The sequence below is a fragment of the Gadus macrocephalus genome, chromosome 3 (assembly GCF_031168955.1).
Source record: "Gadus macrocephalus chromosome 3, ASM3116895v1".
Classification (NCBI taxonomy): domain Eukaryota; kingdom Metazoa; phylum Chordata; class Actinopteri; order Gadiformes; family Gadidae; genus Gadus; species Gadus macrocephalus.
In genome coordinates this window covers 6,933,145-6,953,598 of record NC_082384.1, presented here as the reverse complement: position 1 = coordinate 6,953,598, position 20,454 = coordinate 6,933,145, and the positions used below count along the sequence as shown (strand labels likewise).

Sequence of the window (20,454 nt, the reverse complement as noted above, 5' to 3'; positions counted from 1 at the left end):
CTCCTTTATTACTCATTTACACTATGAACCCACACACACACTGCCCATGAACCCCTCCCCCTCAGGTGTTGCCCCTTCTGTGACATTTAGAAAGGGCAAGAGGGGCATCACACAGACACACACACACACACACACACACACACACACACACACACACACACACACACACACACACACACACACACACATATATGGGCACACACACGCACACACACACACACACACACACACACACACACACACACACACACACACACACACACACACACACACACACACACACACACACAGCGCTGACCTCCATGCCACCAGGTGTCAGTGAGGCCCCCCATACAGCAGTTCAATACTCAGATTAACATGAGAAACCAGGATTAGTGGCCCCCCCATAAGGTTTGGACAACACACACAAACACACGCACACACACACACACACACACACACATACACACACACACACACAAACATTCACCTGGCCTGCTCTAGTGCACAGCATGATTTACACACCCACCCACCCACACATACAAACACACGCACACACAGACACACACACACGCACACACACACACGCAAACACAAAAACGCACAAACACCCACACATCCGCAGACACACACGGAGGCCTCTCCCATGGAACCCTTCTAATGGCAGTTTCCTTTGAGGTTCTTGGAATGAAAGGGGGCACAAACAGAGTGGCGCAGTGTGAGACGCTGAACTAACAGCCCATAATGAAAAGCTTGATGTGATTAGAGTCACTGAAGGCTCTCATGTGTGTAAGTGTATGTGCATGTGCATGTGTGTGTGTGTGTGTGTGTGTGTGTGTGTGTGTGTGTGTGTGTGTGTGTGTCTGTGTGTGTTGGATTGTGTGTGTGTGTGTGTGTGTGTGTGTGTGTGTGTGTGTGTGTGTGTGTGTGTGTGTGTGTGTGTGTGTGTGTGTGTGTGTGTGTGTGTGTGTGTGTTTGTTTGTGTGTGCTAATGGGTGAGTGGTTGTGACAATGCAAAAAATATATTGTAAGTATATTGTGCAGCAAGATGATGAGTATGATTATCTACTTACTCATCATTATTGAATAGTATATTGCTCTTTGTATCTGTTACACATACATAGGGCAACACTTGAAAATGAATGGATGCATTAATGAATGAATTATGTGCAACAGTGAACACAGCGGTTTAAGTCCTTTTGACTCTGTACTGTCTTTAGTATAATGATGTTCAACAAGTTATTAAAAATAAATTATGCAGAATCATCATCTTTCTTTTTTAGTAATCCTAAAGCAAAGATTCCAAGCTTATTTGGTCCTGTCAAAACATCACTCAAACCTTGGGTAACATCATTGGTACCTCTAACAGACAGATTTCAAAGAATATCTTAAAATGGAATCGTCGAAGGCTCTAGACTAAAAAGCTAGACTAAGAGGTGATAGACTCCTATTACTTTTGTATGTCTTCTTCATCCTCATGAAGCCTATATTATTTATATATGGGCATGATAAGGATCGCCCTGGGGGAGCATTTGATTTGAATTTTTGTTTGTTTGTTTAGATTCTTATGAGGTCATGGTGGTCTTAGCGTTGAGGTCAGCAGCAGAACTATAAAGCCCAGAGATGGGGTCATTATAGTAGGACTGGCGGCTTCATCTCCTGGTATACTCGCTATACTCGCTCGCCGGCCCAGCATCGATGTGGTGTTTAACTGCCACCCTGTGGATACTTAGGAGAAAGCAGTTAAAGACTAGCCGTTTATTTATTTGGTTTATAAATCAAAAAGGAGAAACAAATTAATGAAATTATGAAATATGCAATATAAAAGCCATTAAGTATTTGCTGGAATTTGACAGTGTATCATTATCAACTACTCAAATGTTAAAATTTGGCTAGTTCAATTTTTACAAATTGACTAACATGATTGAACATCAACACAGACATAATTACTTAATTGGAAGTGCCTATTTTTCATAATGTGAAAGATCATGATTTATCTTTTGATCTTTTTTCATCTCTTTTTTTTTTGTTCTCAGTGATAAGGTGTAAACAGCCCTTTGCATTTAATATAGCACGATAACAATCTGATAAAGAAAGTGTTTTTCCCTGGTGTATACCTGCATGGAGCGATCTCATTTCAAAAGTTGTGACATTGAACTGTCAAGGCATACACATACACACACACACACACACACACACACACACACACACACACACACACACACACACACACACACACACACACACACACACACACACACACACACACACACACACACAAAAACATTGCACTTTCACTCTTACACAAACAGACAATCAGGCACACTCACAGACACACAAGATGGCCATTTTCTCATAACGGTGTAATTGAAAGCTGTCAGGTTGAGTCGATTGTCCTCCGGGATTTTTTCTGGCTGGCTAAGGCCTCAGGAGTCCCTGCTTCTTCAGTTTAGATTAGAGTATACTCTGTCTCTCGACTCTCCCTCTCTCCCTCTCATTCTCCCTGTCTCTCTCTGTGTCCCTCACTCTCTCTCTCTCACTTGCTTTCTAAGTCTCTCTCCTTCATCACCCTTTGTCTCACTCTCAATCTCTCTTCAGTCTGCTCTCTTTTCTCTTCTCACTCTCTTTCTCCACCAAGCTTTCCTCGATCTCCTTAATCATTGCTATTTTTCACACACATTCCTCTTAGCCTCCACCAACCCACCAACTAACCGTCGCCAATAGAGTAATGATTCTATTTTTGTAGTACAAAAACTTTCAATAACCCGCTTTATAAATAGGACATATTTAGCGCACCCTATGAATCACAAATATTCTCCAAAAGTACAGTGACAGTTTGGGTCTAATTGGCCCTGGCTCCATTTAGATGGGGCTAAACTGGTGTTCTTGGCTGTGCCTTGAAAGTTCACGTCATCTGGGAAATGGAAGAAAAAGATGAATAATGGATGTACATCATCTCATCAGACGAATCATTCAATAGTGTTTATAAAGTCTGAAAACACTCTCTCCCTCTCTCTCTCTCTCTTCCTCTCTCTCTCACATGCGTGAGCATGCTCTCTATCTTCCTTTGCTGTGAGGGAACAGTGAAATTCATTCATTATGGAGTAGGCGCTAATTTGGGTTAGCATGTAGTTAATCATTTATGTGGACTCTCCTCTTTGACTGGCCTGCTAAATAATGAATTAGGAGTTTTGGAAATGTTCATTTGTTCTGTGATCCGTGGGAACATCTGAGTTACATGAATTACAGGAATGTTTTTGTACCTGTGAGGAGTTGTGTGTGTGCGTGTGTGTTTCTGTGTGTGTGGGTGGGGGGGGGGTGGGGCTGTCTGCAGGTGGGCGATAACGATAAGGAATACAGACTCAACAAAAAGATGTGCTATATGGGTTTGAACTGAGAATATTTTCTCCCCCCCCCCCCCCCCCCCCCCACAGACACACACACACACACACACACACACACACACACACACACACAAACACACTCTCATACAGAGACCTTTGGTTTATCGTTTTCATAACTAATATTTTCATATTACTGTTTTTTTATACACAGCTAGGGAACATTTCCAACATGTTTCTGGACACTTTCTGGTAATAGTCCATGCAGTTAGGCTTTGAGATTGGGGGATTTTCACCGATTTTGAATTGCAGAAGTAAGTATTGAGGGATATAACATTGGGTAGATAAAAAGTAGGTAATAACCTATCAAAAATGATTTAATTTATATGATTTTATACTGTTTTATTAATTGAACATCAAAAGTCATGGGATGTTTTATATTTTGAACTCACAATTAAAATATAAAGTAGGCCTACACAACCGATTTTTCAAAAGCATAACGTTGACTCTGGTACTTCAACTGTTTAAGACGTAACTAAATCAATTTTCAACCGCTTATCTTCGCTCAAACCATTTAAAAAATCGACACACTTGTATCTTCAATAATTTCTAAACGGAATTTCGATAACATTTAAACTTTCCTCAGAGTCACAGTTTTAGTTTCAAATCGTCATATTCTACAGTTGGTCCCATTGACGCCGTCTGCCCAATCTGACACTTGAATAGCTTAAGACAACTCGGTTAAATTTCAACCATTTACCATTGTTCAAACCATTAAACAAATCCACTTGCATCTTCAATAATATCCAATCGGAATTTCGATATTTCGATTTAGCTTAGCTACCGAGCCCCTTCCGGCCACCATTGTATGCTGTACGTCCTGGCACTTGATGTACACACGCACTTTACTTTTCATAGTACTTAAAGCTATACTGTACGATGTGAGAGAGCTAGCATGATTTGAAATTAGCTTCTCTTCGGAGTTCCGTTTAACTCCTCCCCCACTCTTCAGGACTCCCTGCCCCCACCCCTCGACACAGAGCCGTGCACGAGCGCTAATGCTGCTTACGGCTTACTTCAACGGCAACCATTGCGTCACTTTTCAGGCCATTCAACTCCCTCAGCTGTCGCCATCGCTGAAAAGCGAATCCAATATTTATTCTCGTTTTTCCTCAAGCATTCTCCAACTTTTTTTTTGTTGCTGCCTTTTCATTTTCTGTCTTTCTTTTTCTTGCCTTTTTAAAAGGATGAACCGGGGCAAGTAACGGTACAGTGGTAACTTCTGTTTTTTTTCTTCCATCGTGTTAACGTTGTAGGCTCACTAGGTCTAGTCCACTGTCATGAACTACTATGACAACAACGCTTTCTTTGCCCTCCGTGAACGCGCTCAGGCCGGCTCAGTCTCGTACACAGAGGGGAGAGAACGCGCAGGCTTGTGATTGGTTCTTTAGATTCGGGCACAGTGTCCCCGATTGGTAAGCATTTTAACAGGTTTATAGCAGATACCGAATTCGTTTTTTTTTTCGCTTCTTTTTCATTGCCCATAAGTTATTTATTGCTGTCAGGATGTCAAAACCAATTTCAACAACATATTAAAAAGTGCATATCACTGGATCCCGTACAATATGCCTTTAATATGCACTCTGCTTATTAATGTGGACATTGGTGATAGGCCCACGGATATTCAAATTCAAAACGACTCGACAAGTTTATATTTAGTTTTCATGTCCTTAAACGTTATTTCACGCTCGATTTTTTAAACACGTGTCAGTAATACTGGTAAGTAAGTCATACTCCATACTTTTCCTCATGTTAACTAGTTGCGTTTTGTCGGCCGCTGTAATGCTGTAAATCCCCTCTAGGTGACACTGTCCCGCAGGATTTGTGTTTCAGTAGAGGAACAGAAAGTGCCTGTCTAATCAGCCACGCGGAGGCAGCAATGTTAGTTTTTCTTTCATTTTAGTGGAGATCGGTCCCAACAGCTAAATCTAAACAAGCCAAAACTAAAACCATAGTCGTCCTCCTCACGGAGTTCGTAGCGTTAACTTCAGGAACTTTTTACACCAACGCCCCGTGCCCACTACCTCCGTCCGTTGACTGATCCCCATTGACTTTGAATGGGGGCGTCCGACGGACGCGCAATGCATTGTGGATCCGTGCGAGGCGTAGTGTGTGTTTTTAACACAGTGTGTTAATGAGAAAAAAGGAAAAAATAAGGCAATTTAGGCTATATTTGAGTCAGGAGATGGATGAAGGTCGGTGTGTGTTCACGGCTGCTCGCGAAGGGGACAGAGAACTCCTCCGGACGTTACTCCTCCATCGCTCCGTAGAGGGAAGGAGCGACCGCGGCCTCACGCCGCTGCACGAGGCCGCGCGGGCCGGTGTAAGTACCATATTGGCTCGGCTACCAGATCGGCTCGGGGTCCGTCGTCTGCTGATTACGTCACACAATACGCTATTTACAGCAATAAGGTATTTTAAGGCTTAAATTAAAGAGCCTGTAATGATCTTTCATTTTGAACATAGACCATTCCCAACCTATCTGTATGGATAGTTTTCTTGTAAAAACAAAACATCCCTCGGAATCATCTTGGCTGTTAAGATAAGCCGTCCGTGTTGCCAGATTGGGCACATTTTCAGCCTGATTTGACTACTTTGAATCACGTTAGGCTGGAAAAACGGGACATATGCCCAATCTGGCAACACAAACCGAAACTAGACATAGGCTGTGTCCCAATTCCTAGGACGCATCCTTCGTAGACCGCGTCCTTCGAAGGATGCGGTCTACGTAGACCGCGAAGGACACTCCGAAGGCCGAAGAAATGGGACGGTCTAGCTTTCGGAGCATTTCCGGTTTACGTAACAAACCGTTACCGCCCTTTACCTTACGTGACCACCACGCGCTGCTCCTGTCACCGCCACCCTGACAGCTGACCTGACCTGTTAGTAAACAGAAGTTATACCGGACAGCGCGAAAAAAACAAAACAAAGAAACCCAATAAACGAACAAAGAAACCAACAAAAATGGAGCCAGAAATTATAATTTCATTTTTTATCTTTTATTTTTTATTGGAGGAGTTGGGGAATACTCACCGCCGGAGCCGACGGGGGATATATCTTCGGCTCCGAGCAAGAGACGACCACAGATTGGTGAAGCTGTGTTACCTTACTTTTAACCAGCAGTATTGTTAACATCATCGTGTTATATGGCTAGCGTAAATGTAAATGTCATTGAACTTTGACAATATAATTACATATTTAAAATAGTCTCAACCTTACATTAATATAAAAAAATGTTTCTGTCATTAATCAGCTAAATAAAGGTTGAGTAACTTAGATTGATATATAACTGTTAACTATATTATATATATATATATATATATATATATATATATATATATATATATATTGCATAGATAGATAACGATAGATATATACATATATATTTAAGCATTATCTATCTAAACTCTCCACACTTAATATCCAGCTATTGTTCAACAGTTTCTTTCACTAAACAGCCCAGACCCGTGTACTGCAGGATCAATCCAACGGTTCCTGTCCTGGACCGTTATTTTAATGGCCAGGACACCAAAACGGATTTCCGATTGGGCAGGGAGGCCCTGGCAGTGCTGCTGGACCTTCTCGGCCAGGAGCGGAGCCATGGATGGGGTGCCACCATTGAGACCCTGGTGTTTCTATTCTGGCTGGCTAGTGGGACATCATACAGGGTGGTCTCCAGAGTGTTCGGGATGCCTCGTTCCACTGTCCACCGCATCGTCCACAGGGTCACTGAGGAGGTGGTGGCCATTCGCCACAAAGTATATTTATATTTATTTTATCACTAATTTCCTCTATCTTTGACTCTTGAGTTGCTGTAACAAGTAAATGTCCTGTGTGGGATAATAAAGTTGTTCTTATCCTATCCTATCTTAAGGTCATCCACCTCCCGAAGACCCCTGAAGACCTGGTGGCAGTGACCAATGGGTTTGCAGGGCTGGCAAGACACCGCGCTTTTGGGAAAGCAGCGGGAGCAATCGACGGCTGCCATGTCCGTATCAAGCCACCGAGCGGCCCTGATGGTCACTGCTACAGGAACAGGAAACTGTTTTCCTCCATAATTCTGCAGGCTGTTTGTGACCATCAGGGCCGCTTCCTTGATACGTACGTGGGCTGGCCTGGATCAGTCCATGACTCCAGAGTCCTCCGCCACAGCCCACTGTATAGGTCACTCTACCCTCCTCCAGGGCACTTCATCCTTGCAGACGGCGGGTACCCTTGCCTCCAACACCCACTACCCCTCATCACTCCCTACAAGAGGCCAGTGCGAGGTGTGGGAGCCCAGCGCTTCAACTGGCATCATTCCAGGGCACGCTCCATTATAGAGCGTGCTTTTGGAATGATGAAGACCAGGTTCAGGGCCATCTTCCTGCAAGCGCTGGAGGTGCACCACACCTTCGTACCTCACGTAAGTAATCACTCAACAGGATTTTTTAGAATACTAAGAGTAAATCAAAAAAACATTTATTATTTTCTCAGGAGGCATATATCATTTTTTCATTTATTTTCTTTACCATTTCAGGTCATAACAGCATGTGCCATCCTCCACAACATCTGCCTTGGGGCCGATGACATCATGGCCCCAGAGGAGGAGGATGAGCCTGAGGAGGATGTAGAGGAGGATGAGGGGGGCGATGGTTTGGAGGCAGTCAGTGGTGCTCCCTGGCGGGACCAGCTGTCTGCAGAGGTGTCTGCCCTGGAGGAGGCCCACCCTGACCACCAATATATACAGGCAAGTAAAATAATTGAAAAGCTATTTATATTTATTTAAAATGTTTTGTAGAATAGTTTTACCCGTTCAAATAATTTGTGGCAAGATTTCTTTTGTCAAAATAAGGTTGTGTAGTATTTAGTATGCACTCTTATTCTTGCCCTTTTCCAAATATATTTTAGTGACATGGCAGCCGTTGATTGAGTCAGCCCTGCAAACCCATTCGGTGCGGTGGACAGTGGAGAGGCATATCCAGTACACTCTGGAGACCAACCCTGGATGTCCCACTGACAGGAGACACCAGGGTCTTTAATGTGGCAGCCCATCCGGGTCCAGCAGCACCACCAGGGGCTCCCTGCTCTGCTGAATCATTATGTTTTTGTATATAGTAGTTTTCCAAGTATATAGTATATATATATAAGTTTATATTGTAGTTTTATAATAATTGTTGTAAATAGTCACATGAATGTTTTGTTGTAAATAGTTTTATTGTTTTATACATGTTTTATACAAATAAATTAGTTCATAATAAATAGTTAATAAAAAAGTGAGTTAATAAATAGTTAAATAAGTTAAATAATAAATAGTAAAATAAGTTAAATAATAATAATAAACAATGTTAACAGAACTGAAATTATTTGTCAGCAATACGCTCCAAAATTGAAAAAAAACGGTCCATTCTCTCCCTGCTCTCCTGGGCTCTTCTCTCCTCTGCCTCCCTGTTCAGCCTCATGTCCTCTTTAATCAATTCGAACATTTCGTCCTCTCTGTCCCTCTTTCTGGACCTCCTCCTGGACCTGCTCTCCTCCTCATCCTTCTCCTCCACCTCCAAATCCACCACTGCCGTACTTGGCCCTGGTGTGTCCTCAGGGATGGAGGCAATTAGGACAGGGGGGTTGGTGGAATGCCTCTGTCCCAATACCTCATCCATGAGGACAAACCAGGGCCAAGTGGCAGCAGTGGGTTTCCCACCTACCCCCTCTCCTGACCCTGGATACTTGCAATCCTAAGGCAGAGGAAATCAATCATGGCAGTTAACAACAACAGCAGTATCAAAACAAATTTCAGCAAAAGTGTTTATTAACTTGCATGGTTAAAACAAATAATGTATATTTAAAATGACCTGTACATACTTTATATATTTTTTTTAAATTATCCAATTTTTTCTTTGCCTGCAGGGGAGTCACATTCCCCTGCAGGCCTATTTTCTCCAGAATTGTCCTAAACACAGAGAGATTATTAATCAGAGAAAACAAGAGACACATTTATCAATCATGTTAATAGCCCATGTTAACAATAGGCCATTTATAATATATACATTTGACCATCTTGTAAAGGTTACATTTAAATTAGCCCTCATCCTATATGAAGCCCATAATAATAAGACAACCAGTAGAAGTCAAAACACCCTTTTTCTTTGTGTGTTTTTCGAGTGCTGTCTAGTACTGATGCGAGCTGTGACTTTTTTTTGTCTTTCTTTAATAACCCAAAATAGGACATCGTAGTAAACGATTTCTGTGGATGTTGTATCTGTCCTGCTTTTCAATGAGGGCTAATTTAACTAACCTTTACAAGATGGTCAAATGTAGATATACAAATGGCCTATAATAATTTTTATAAACTAACTTACGATATAAATAAACGATTGTTTCCTTACCCCCAAGCCACACTCGCCGAATGTTTCACCCCGGTGAAGAGCTCGTCGTTCTCCCCCCTGAGTTTGATAAATTGAGCAGTATGCTCCTTGCTCCCTAAAGCAAAACCAAATGTTAGAATTAGTTTTACTTTACACTAACAAACAAAAGCAGCTTAAATAGCAAAATAACCAAGTTAGCTGTGTAATCAATCCCAACGTCTGTAACGTTACGGTCTGAAAAAAACCAGGGTCCACAACCTGTGTTCGCGTTGGTCCAATTATCTAACGTTACAGAATAGCAAATTATCTATATAATCGCCCCAATTTCGGTAAATAAAACCATTTTGACCGCTTAAATTTAAAACTATAGGGCTTAACGGGTGTTCTTAGTTACCGTTACAGCTTCACTAACTGTAACGTTACCTTACTTATATTGCCTATTACTTTAATGAAATAAGTTTTAAGGATAACTTATTTGTGTTTTTAACAATACAAATTAGTATTTTAACATTTGTATCGTTAAATACTCGAGTGACTGGAAACCAAATACTTACATTTAAATGAAAAAGTCAAATCCACATTCTCCGCCATTGTTGTTTTATTTTTTGGATTGAATGCGCAATGAATCTTGGGAGGGATACGTTGGGCCGTGAAGGATCTTGGGATACGTTGGGCCGCGAAGGATACAGCCGATGCATCCTTCAAATCCGGGAAAAGAAGGCTGCATTCGTAGGCCGCATTTGAAGGACCCTTGGAATTGGGACAGCACTTGGCGCGACGCTGTGACGCAATCGGCGTCGACGCATCCTTCGAATGCAGCCTTCGAAGGATGCGTCCTAGGAATTGGGACACAGCCATAGACCTACTCGCGCTCGCACATGTGCTCGCTGTTGCCTGGTGGTTGCTATGACTACAGCCAGAGCTACAGCACAAAACAGCCAATCACAACTGTCCGACGTACAGCCAATCACAATGTACGCCCATTCAAGCGTACAGCCAATGATATTGTGTAACGTAATCAGCAGACGACGGACCCCGAGCCGATCTGGTAGCCGAGCCAATATGGTACTTACAATGGCAAGACGGGCTGCGTCCGGGAGGTCCTCAGCATGGCAGGCAAGTACTGAGTGAGTGAGTGAGTGAGTGAGTGAGTGAGTGAGTGAGTGAGTGAGTGAGTGAGTGAGTGAGTGAGTGAGTGAGTGAGTGAGTGAGAGAGTGAGTGAGTGAGTGAGTGAGGGGATGAAATAAAGTTCTTATGTATCTATCGCCTTTCCTTATTTAAAGTTGTCATCATGCCTTTTACAGCCGCCTCTGGCGTCTTCATCGAGTATGTGAACACACGGGCAACCAACGGCCAGACAGCGGTGTTCATGGCCGCAGCCAAGGGCCACACGGACGTCGTGAAGCTCCTGGCGACCGCCGGGAGTAACCCCTGACTGCAGCTCGCAGATCGAGGAGGAGCTAAATGTGGGCGGGCTTAAACGTTTAACCCCGCCCACATTTAAGGAAAATTTCGCGCAGCATCATGGACTCAGTATCATGGTTTTACCCTCTCGGGCGCCATCTGGTGGCGGAGATCCGGCAGCACATTCTCAAACATCAATACAGCACAGCACAGCACAATAATATGGAAAAAGGTACATGCATTTGATAGACTGAGACATTCCTACTTTTAACTTGTCATTTCAAATGTCTTTTTTAGTTTAGACACATATTATTTCGTACACTCAATTATATTAGCTAATTCAAATAAACCAAAGACAGAAGACTTTGCATCATTGATTTTTATTTTCACCCAAGGCAAGAAATTTTGATCTGTAAAGAAGAAAAGAAAAAAGCTTCCATAAATGTTTGACAAAGGCAAGTATCAAGGTATTTTTCTGGCCCATAGCAAGCAATGTACACGAACAAAGAGCGGCAACTTACCTCTAGGCAGAAAAGCGCGCAGTATCATGGACTCAGACGGAAATACGTTCTCCCGCTTTCTGCAGAAAGCGGGAGAACGTATTTCCGTCTGAGTCCATGATGCTGCGCGGAATTTTCCTTAAATGTGGGCGGGGTTAAACGTTTAAGCCCGCCCACATTTAGCTCCTCCTCGATCTGCGGGCTGCAGTCAGGGGCACTTGACCGCCGGCGCGAACATGAACGTCAAGGACGCATCAGGCCTCACGCCGCTCCTCGCCGGTGAGGACCTAGCCTGCGCTCCTACAGTTAAACACTTGGCTAGTTGCTGCGGGAGGGTGTTGATGTGATGGTTTTGTTTTTCTCTGTGTACAGCCGTTTCAAACGATAAACCAGCGACGGCCATGGCGCTCATTAGAAAGGGGGGAGCAGTCCATGTAACAGATGCCTCTCGGCAGTCTTGCCTTCACCTTGCCTCCGCTCAGGTAGAACCTCACACCCTTACTGCCCTCTTGGTTCTAAACACCAGCTAGGGGCTGGAAGTTTGTTTAAGTTTGTCTAAAAGCAAATTCTACTTCTTGCATAGAAGTTGTACAATAACCAAGCCACCAGTTTATAAAAGGTCTCTCTCTCTCTCTCTCTCTCTCTCTCTCTCTCTCTCTCTCTCTCTCTCTCTCTCTCTCTCTCTCTCTCTATTACCTTCTCAGGGTTCTAGTGAGCTAGTTTCCATGCTGTTACGCTTTGGTGCGCTCAACCTTCGCAACGTGGAACAGAAGACGGCCTTATATCTAGCAGCTGAGCACGGTCACCACGAATGTCTGGAGATGTTGGCCGCTGCAGGTGAGCTCACATCTCCCTATGGCAGCAGTCGATCAAGGCCAGACCACCCTTGTCACCCTTAAGGTGCAAATTGCCTCCGAAAACTCCCAACATGCAACTACAGAATGTTGGCCAACACCAATTGGCCAACTGCAGAAAGCGGGAGAACGTATTTCCGTCTGAGTCCATGATGCTGCGCGGAATTTTCCTTAAATGTGGGCGGGGTTAAACGTTTAAGCCCGCCCACATTTAGCTCCTCCTCGATCTGCGGGCTGCAGTCAGGGGCACTTGACCGCCGGCGCGAACATGAACGTCAAGGACGCATCAGGCCTCACGCCGCTCCTCGCCGGTGAGGACCTAGCCTGCGCTCCTACAGTTAAACACTTGGCTAGTTGCTGCGGGAGGGTGTTGATGTGATGGTTTTGTTTTTCTCTGTGTACAGCCGTTTCAAACGATAAACCAGCGACGGCCATGGCGCTCATTAGAAAGGGGGGAGCAGTCCATGTAACAGATGCCTCTCGGCAGTCTTGCCTTCACCTTGCCTCCGCTCAGGTAGAACCTCACACCCTTACTGCCCTCTTGGTTCTAAACACCAGCTAGGGGCTGGAAGTTTGTTTAAGTTTGTCTAAAAGCAAATTCTACTTCTTGCATAGAAGTTGTACAATAACCAAGCCACCAGTTTATAAAAGGTCTCTCTCTCTCTCTCTCTCTCTCTCTCTCTCTCTCTCTCTCTCTCTCTCTCTCTCTCTCTCTCTCTCTATTACCTTCTCAGGGTTCTAGTGAGCTAGTTTCCATGCTGTTACGCTTTGGTGCGCTCAACCTTCGCAACGTGGAACAGAAGACGGCCTTATATCTAGCAGCTGAGCACGGTCACCACGAATGTCTGGAGATGTTGGCCGCTGCAGGTGAGCTCACATCTCCCTATGGCAGCAGTCGATCAAGGCCAGACCACCCTTGTCACCCTTAAGGTGCAAATTGCCTCCGAAAACTCCCAACATGCAACTACAGAATGTTGGCCAACACCAATTCTATAAATTTGGCAACAAAAGTAATCTGACCACAGCTAACCACCATCACCAGATAGAGCACGCTGACGTTGGTATGTCGTAGGACGTTTCTTGTTGGCGACTATATACGCTATTGGTAGAATTTGGGGGTCACTTCGGGCTGCGTTCTAAAGTTGGATGTTGGAGTTAATTGGGGCAGTGTGAGAGCTTCTAGATGCTATTTTGTAAATATTCTAATATCCATTAAGAGTCTCAGTAGCACCTTGGAGAAGTTCCCTAAACTGTGGAGTGAAACTTTGTCTTATCTTAACAAAAGGCGCAAACGTTGAGATCCAAGCGACGGACGGCGGCACTCCCCTGTTGGTCGCCACGGAGGCTCAGTCGGAACCGTGTGTCGATGCGCTGCTGAAACACGGAGCCGATCCAAATGTGGAGTGCCGCGAATACTGGCCTCCGCTCGCCATCCATGCTGCCGCTGTGGGGGAAAACTTCAAGTGAGTCCACGTCAGTAACCCAGAGATTCCAATGTTCACTGAATATGAAACACAGGTAGGGGTGCTAACAAGTGCTGGAGTACACCAGTCGTTTGTGGTCATTTTTCCGTCATGCGTGATATATTCTGTTATAGATTTTGGCAATGTTTAGAGCAGGATATTTGAAACATTCCAAGATGTAGCCAAAATGAAAACTTTATACGTTGTTGTGCATGATTCTGGATATTCCCGCTCCGAATGAAGCATGGTGATCACTGGTGTGTACTCACTGGTACGGCCCTGACCCACCTGTATCCATCTCCCTCCGTCCAATCAGCATCCTGCGGCGGCTGGCGGCAGTGACGCGACGGGGCCTGGGCAGCGGGGAGGGGGAGGTGAGCCCCGTGTTCTTAGCGTTGGAGAAGCCCGAGATGCTGGAGGTCCTGCTGAAGGAGGGCTTCAGCCTCGAGGCCGGCTGGGAAAACTCTGAGTGCCTGGACGATTACGGAGCAGATTCCCCGCTGGGCCAGGTCTTGTACCACATGGTGGACGACCCAGCGTTGAATCATAGGTAAAAAACTAGAATACACCTTGAAAACTTCGAGTTAACACCTGCCATCACTGTTGAGGACACCCTTTCAAGGTAAGGCGAAAATAAACAGTGTTTTGTTATTAATTATTTGAGCAGCCAGCCTTCTCCCCACTCCAAACCGGTGGTGTACGGTGCATTTCAACGGCTCTACGGTGTCGGTAGACACATCTTTCAAACTTTTATACCCCCCCCCCCCCCCACCAGTCGGTGCATGAGCCTCCTGATGCGGGCAGGGGCGCCCCTGACGGAGGAGTGCTGGAGGCTGAGTCTAATGGACCCGTGCGTGCTGGAACTGCTGCTGGCCCAGAGGTGTGAGAACCAGGGGAAGGGCCCCGGGGCCCGCCCCCTGCTGTCCGGCGAGGAGCTGGAGGCGATCGTGAGCGCGGCAGAGGAGGACGCCACGGAGGCGGGCTCCTGGCCCTGCTGGAGAGCGGGCTGGACCCCAACGCTCTGCTGGTGCCTGCCTTGTAAGACTTCCTCCACCTCTCTCCACCAGCGTACCAGAGGGTCGTCTTTACAAAGGGGCTTTTTGATCCTTTCCAGGGCAGTTTTATTACATGATGGGAAACGCCTTTTTTCTTTGGGACCTGACGGACCAATCTTCAATGACTCCAATGATTCTTATTCAGTCAAACTTTATTTAAAGAAATTCACAAACAAAGGACAACTAAAGCCACAGCTTGTACTCAACCTAGAGCAGGAACAGGGAGCCCATTTTCTTCCACACAGAGACGGGTGGTGTAGTTTGCGATGCAAGGCTAGTTCTACATCAGCGGCAGCCATCTTTGTTGTTGTTGTTGAAAATGCCTACAAGGCCACCTTCTGCATCGTCATCGTACTATCCCGCCTCATATTAGATAAACGGTTGTGATTGGTTGGTCTATCTTGTACCGGGCAGAAAACATTTTTTATGGGAGGGGAGCCAGAACGTATCTGCAGAGAAACATGAGCTTGCAGGATTCGTCTGGTCTCCAGGCTATAGAGAGGGAGTCATCAGATCTAATGTAAACCAGTCTGCTAGTGGTGCTGGGTTTAGGATAGTTATGACATAGTGTCTAATCGGGATCGACCGATATGGATTGTTTAGGTCTGATACCGATACCGTTTCTTTTCCATCAGCCTTAGCCGATGACCGACACGCCGATACCGACTTTCTTGAGCCGATATTTGGATACTGCTTTTTGTTCCCTCAATTTACATCATAAAGATTACACAATGATGATGATGTAACAAATGTTACAAGTCTCAATTTAAAACTGGAACATTTATTGAATAGATCTTGCCGTGAAAAAAATCTGTGAAAATAAAATCGGCCGATGCCGGTACACGTTAAAAACGCAAATATCGGCCGTACACTAGTGTCTAATATCTCCAGGCTCTGGTGATAGTTTATACCCCTCTGCTTTGCCCCCCCCCCCCCCCAGTCTGGAGAAAGCCCCCAGCGAGGCGCTCACCTACCTCCTAGAGATGGTGGACCGGTCCACTCTGGGCTGGCCGCTGAGAGACGTCCTGGAGCAGCGGCAGAAGATGAAGACCTGGACGCCTCCCGCTCACCTCGGTCAGCACCGCAACACACACACACACACACACACACACACACAGAGACACACGCACACGCTCACACACACACACACACCCACACACACACACACACACACACACACACACACACACACACACACACAGTGTTATTTAGCGATTTTGTCCAATTCAAATTGATTTCCTTGTGTGTTTAACCTTCCTCATCACAACCGCTCCTCCGCACCAGACTTCTCTCTCTCTCAGTGTATCGCTGCTTTGTGGAGTTCAAACCGTGTGTGTGTTCTTGTAGAGTGGGTGCCCCCGCTCTTCCACGTGTGTCGGCTGCGGCTGCGGGCCCACCTGGGTCCAGACGTGCTGATGAGGAGCCCGGCGGTGACCCAGCTGCCCGTTCCTCTTCTTCTCCACGACCACCTGCTGTTTGCAGACATCAAAGCACCAGGGGACCCCCACTCAGGATCACCATCCGATTAAAAACTGGTCCGGTTTGGTCATCCGATCGATGGACAATTTGCAAGTGTTCTTATCTTATATTATAGTATAATCTGTTTGGTTTGTGTATGTAATGTTAAAAAGGGCTTTTGGTTCATCTTGTGTGTTAATAATAAATGTGATAATTATTTATAAAAAAGAAAACGTTCTGCCTCAAGAAAAATGTTATGTTAAAATGTAAACGGTAAACAGGACTGTATTTGTATCGATCCAGAGTATACTTTGCACTGCTGATTCACTTTCAATAAATAATCTGTTCAGTAAAACTCGTTCATCATTTTTAAGGCAGAAAACGCTTTGCTGCGTTGTTTGTGTTTGGGTCGCTTTCAGACGGATTCCGTCAGAAAGCATATTTGTTTTTAGTCCCGCCTACAAGATGCTGATTGGCTGTGAAAATTCACACCGAGCCCCCCAGCAATCAGTCACTCAAGTATCACGCAGAACTCGAACTTGGGGGGGAACTCGCTGTAGAAAAAACGAATAAATGTATACAAAAATATTACATTTCAAAGTAAATCCGGGGCTGCATTGGCCTGGCTCCGCCCGCCTAAGTACTTCTGCTCAATTTTAATTTCCCTTCAGTACTGGGTCTGGGTCTGCGGTATAGAGCGGCGAAGTAACGCCCCTTCCGGTAGAGCCCATGGGACCTATGAGATAGAAAAATATGAGTGGGTTTCAATGGAGAGAAAGTAGCCCATCTTGGAGCCCTCTCATCCACGATTAGTACGATGTCTCCCTCTCCCACATTACTCCTCTTTTCCAGCCACTTCTGCCTTTCTTGAAGTAGGGGCAATTATTCTCTGGATCAGCGCTTCCAGAAGATGTCAGAGATATACTGCACCTGCCTCCCTCTTCGTTTTGAATATAGATCCTGCTCCTCATGGAAGGTGTGACTTTGGCTGAACTCAATGATCACAGTTTATGCTCTTCTGAGATCCTTGGCAGCCAAACGGGTTCCTTTCAAGGTAGATCTCCATTTCTGCATATGGTTCTCAACTGTCTTGATTTTCATATCTTGACTTTCTGAAGACTGGGCTTGAGACTCAAACGTCTTCCTTGTTACGCTCAGACTTCGAAGCAGCTCCTTCAGCCTCAACATCCAGGCGACCGCCTTCTACAGACTGTGCCAGTCGGAGTAGTGATGAGTGAGCTTGAAGGGGGGGGGTCTGTGCTTGAGTCGACAGTCTTTATAATGTTCACACTGGTCGTACGCTTCACATCAGTGTCGTCTTCAGTTATCTCTCTTGAGAACTCTGATAGGACAGGCCAGTGAGACTCACTCTTGGCTAGGAAGTCAGGACCTTCAATCCAGTTCTTACACTTGATGAAGTGCTCTGCATTCAATCCTCTTGATGCGTGATCAGCTGGGTAAGAAGCTGTGTTGACATACTTACATGGTGCTGGCCTTGTGTTCTCTCTGATTGTCGACACGTGGTGGTTTCTGTCCATAGCACAGACTCTTTAATGTCCATCCCAAGCTCTCGCTTGATGAGTGTATCCATTTTCACCGCAATGGTAGCCGCGGTGAGCTTGAAGCGTGTGACTGTGAATGATTTAAGCGGCGTCACTCTGGCTTTTCCTAGAAGAAACGAGCAATGAACTCGACCGTGGCTGTTCTCGACCTGGAGGCAAGTGACGACGCCGTAGCCCTTCTCGCTAGCGTCGGAGAAATTATGAAGTTGTGCTGACGTTACTGGACCAAAACACTCTGGCTTGATGCACCTCCTGACAGAAAAGCTAGCAAACTGGCTCAGATCAGACAGCCAGGCGAACCATCTGTTTGCCACATCTTCTGGAAACTCTTCATCCCAGGTAAGTTTAAGAGAAGAATGAACAAAGACAGGAATCCAAAAGGTTTGTATACCGAGCTTAAGACCGAGAGGATACCTGGTGATTTTCACGTGAGCATGGAACTTTAAGGAATCTGAATCTATGCACCAGTCCATTCCAAGGGCCCTTTCCATGGGTGGTTCATCCCGGTCCAGGTCTAGATTTTTGGGCTCAGTCTCATTCCATTGCTCACTGTCTCAACCCTACATCTCAACCCTAACCCTAACCCTTACCCTCATAGCTCATGCTCATTGCTATCCCTAACCGATCCCCTACAAATGGGACAACCCTACCCTGTCATCAAACCCTACCCTGTGACGTCATCATTTGTCGTCGACGGCGTGTATATACAGACGCGACGAGTTTGACGCCGGTTCATTTCACAATGCCTTCTTCAGCTGCAGTGTTTTCTCTAGCTTGGGTGTTAAACATCTTTCTGGGGTTGAACGCCAATCGGAGCAATCCAAGAAGAAGAAGAGTTTACCAAGGATGTCTTCGACGCATGGGAATGCTTGTGGATCGGTTTGAGGAATGTAGAACAGATGTTCTACATGCGTTTAGTTGTAGTTATCCTAGCCACAACATGCCAAATACTGACGTAAATTTCTTGGCTCAACCCCGTTGTAATACATCATGCAATTTAAAAGAAATAGCGACACATGTCTGAATAGCGACACATGCATTGTATGTAACTACTAATGCGTTTTTGGTTCATCCCCCCCCCCCCAAACGATCTCCAAACAATTTGGATCGTTTGGGGATGGGGAAGGAAACGCCATGTATATCTGGAATTGTTTTCCCCGCAGTTGCAAGTCGTAAAAACTCATTTTCAGAGTAAATGATGTGAACTTATTTCCTTTTCCAGACCGAGGGTCCGCACTCCGCAGTACTGCAAGCTGAATCAGAACGTGCCCATACTGCGGTTGTGGTTCAACGTCGAGCTTGAGCTGAAACGGGACTTCCGCCTCAGCAGACGAGCCATGCATGGTCTGCAGAGGCTTCTACGGAGGGACATGGACCATGGTTGGGGTCAGGACCTCGAAGTCCTCATCTATGTGTACTGGCTGGCTCATGGACTTTCGTATCGGGTTGTATCCAGCGTGTTCAATGTGCCAAGATCCACAGTCCATCGGATCGTCCTCAGAGTGGCACACAGCATATGGGTCAACCTGAAGCGAGCCATCTGTTTCCCACACGCAGGAGAGCTTCAGGCAATTGGGCAAGGATTTGCCCAGATTTCAGGGAGCCCTGCCTTCGGCAATGTTGTGGGCGCAATAGATGGCTGCCACGTCAGGATCACGCCCCCTCTACTGCACAGAATCGACTATTTGAATTACAAAGGGTTCTTTTCGTTAAATATGCAGGCCATTTGTAATTCTGATGGTCGATTTCCTGATATATTTGTTGGCTACCCGGGGTCAGTTCATGACACAAGAATAATGAAAAACAGCAGTTTTTACACGGCAAAACGGTCCCCTCCCCCTGGTTACATTCTTCTGGGTGATGGTGGTTATCCCTGTTTAAATACGCCCATCTGCCTAATAACCCCGTACAAGGAGCCCGTTCGTGGAGAGGTACAGGGGCGTTTTAACTACTACCATTCAAGGGGGCGCAGCATCATTGAACGGGCGTTGGGAATGATGAAGACCCGATGGAGGTCGACCCTTTTCCATGCCCTGGAGGTTCGGCCGTCTTTTGCCCCACTTGTTATTGCGTCCTGTGCCTTTCTCCACAATGTGTGCCTTGAAAATGGCGACATGCTAGAGCCAGATGCGGATGCTGAACTAGAAATGCTTGACCCCCAACCTCCCCGTGGCCCCCTAGCAGATAACCAGACCCCTGGTAATGTTACAAGAGACACACTGGCTGCCATTGTCTCGGGCAACGAGCAAGACCCATTGTAAAGATGTTTAACCTGAAATGGTATGTATATTTTGTAATTGGCATGTTTAAATAAAGGATTTTTTTAATAGTATTTGTCCCTCGTAATATACCTTTATTTTGAATGTCACTTAGCCACATGTTAAAGGTGGTTTTAGATAATAATCGGTTAAGAACAATAACACTTTAGAAGAA

General features: G+C 45.4%; 3 protein-coding genes and 1 long non-coding RNA gene across 4 annotated transcripts; 3 read left to right on the top strand and 1 right to left on the bottom strand.

Annotated features, from left to right (window-relative positions):
• The first annotated feature begins 5,837 nt into the window (after positions 1-5,837).
• On the top strand, positions 5,838-8,401 carry LOC132453707 (putative nuclease HARBI1). The gene is made up of 5 exons (XM_060046653.1): positions 5,838-6,470; positions 6,839-7,138; positions 7,255-7,785; positions 7,900-8,113; positions 8,328-8,401. Exons 1-5 carry the CDS (start codon positions 6,345-6,347, stop codon positions 8,399-8,401), a joined length of 1,245 nt encoding a protein of 414 aa, XP_059902636.1. The 5' UTR covers positions 5,838-6,344.
• A 251-nt stretch (positions 8,402-8,652) lies between these two features.
• On the bottom strand, positions 8,653-10,603 carry LOC132453865 (uncharacterized). The gene is made up of 4 exons (XM_060046904.1): positions 10,279-10,603; positions 9,746-9,839; positions 9,276-9,309; positions 8,653-9,094 (listed from the first exon to the last, which is right to left on the bottom strand). Exons 1-4 carry the CDS (start codon positions 10,580-10,582, stop codon positions 8,723-8,725), a joined length of 804 nt encoding a protein of 267 aa, XP_059902887.1. The 5' UTR covers positions 10,583-10,603; the 3' UTR covers positions 8,653-8,722.
• Positions 10,604-11,849: 1,246 nt separating this feature from the next.
• On the top strand, positions 11,850-12,577 carry LOC132453666 (uncharacterized). Its single transcript, XR_009524764.1, has 3 exons — positions 11,850-11,908; positions 12,002-12,111; positions 12,334-12,577. It is a non-coding gene; the product is annotated as an uncharacterized LOC132453666 (long non-coding RNA).
• A 164-nt stretch (positions 12,578-12,741) lies between these two features.
• LOC132453864 (ankyrin repeat and SOCS box protein 3-like) lies at positions 12,742-20,346 on the top strand. The gene is made up of 7 exons (XM_060046903.1): positions 12,742-12,794; positions 12,888-12,997; positions 13,218-13,350; positions 13,769-13,946; positions 14,263-14,496; positions 14,722-16,075; positions 16,349-20,346. Exons 1-6 carry the CDS (start codon positions 12,752-12,754, stop codon positions 15,386-15,388), a joined length of 1,365 nt encoding a protein of 454 aa, XP_059902886.1. The 5' UTR covers positions 12,742-12,751; the 3' UTR covers positions 15,389-16,075; positions 16,349-20,346.
• The last annotated feature ends 108 nt before the right edge of the window (positions 20,347-20,454 follow it).

Coding starts and splice junctions, on each gene's coding strand:
- LOC132453707 (XM_060046653.1), top strand. CDS start 6,345: ATGGAGCCAGAAATTATAATTTCATTTTTTATCTTTTATTTTTTATTG. Junction 7,139..7,254: donor TGGTGGCCATTCGCCACAAA/GTATATTTATAT, acceptor TCCTATCTTAAG/GTCATCCACCTCCCGAAGAC. Junction 8,114..8,327: donor CCACCAATATATACAGGCAA/GTAAAATAATTG, acceptor TGCGGTGGACAG/TGGAGAGGCATATCCAGTAC.
- LOC132453865 (XM_060046904.1), bottom strand. CDS start 10,582: ATGGCTGTGTCCCAATTCCTAGGACGCATCCTTCGAAGGCTGCATTCG. Junction 9,840..10,278: donor TTTGACTTTTTCATTTAAAT/GTAAGTATTTGG, acceptor GTTTTGCTTTAG/GGAGCAAGGAGCATACTGCT. Junction 9,310..9,745: donor TCGGCGAGTGTGGCTTGGGG/GTAAGGAAACAA, acceptor CTCTGTGTTTAG/GACAATTCTGGAGAAAATAG.
- LOC132453864 (XM_060046903.1), top strand. CDS start 12,752: ATGAACGTCAAGGACGCATCAGGCCTCACGCCGCTCCTCGCCG. Junction 12,795..12,887: donor CCTCACGCCGCTCCTCGCCG/GTGAGGACCTAG, acceptor CTCTGTGTACAG/CCGTTTCAAACGATAAACCA. Junction 14,497..14,721: donor GACCCAGCGTTGAATCATAG/GTAAAAAACTAG, acceptor CCCCCCCACCAG/TCGGTGCATGAGCCTCCTGA.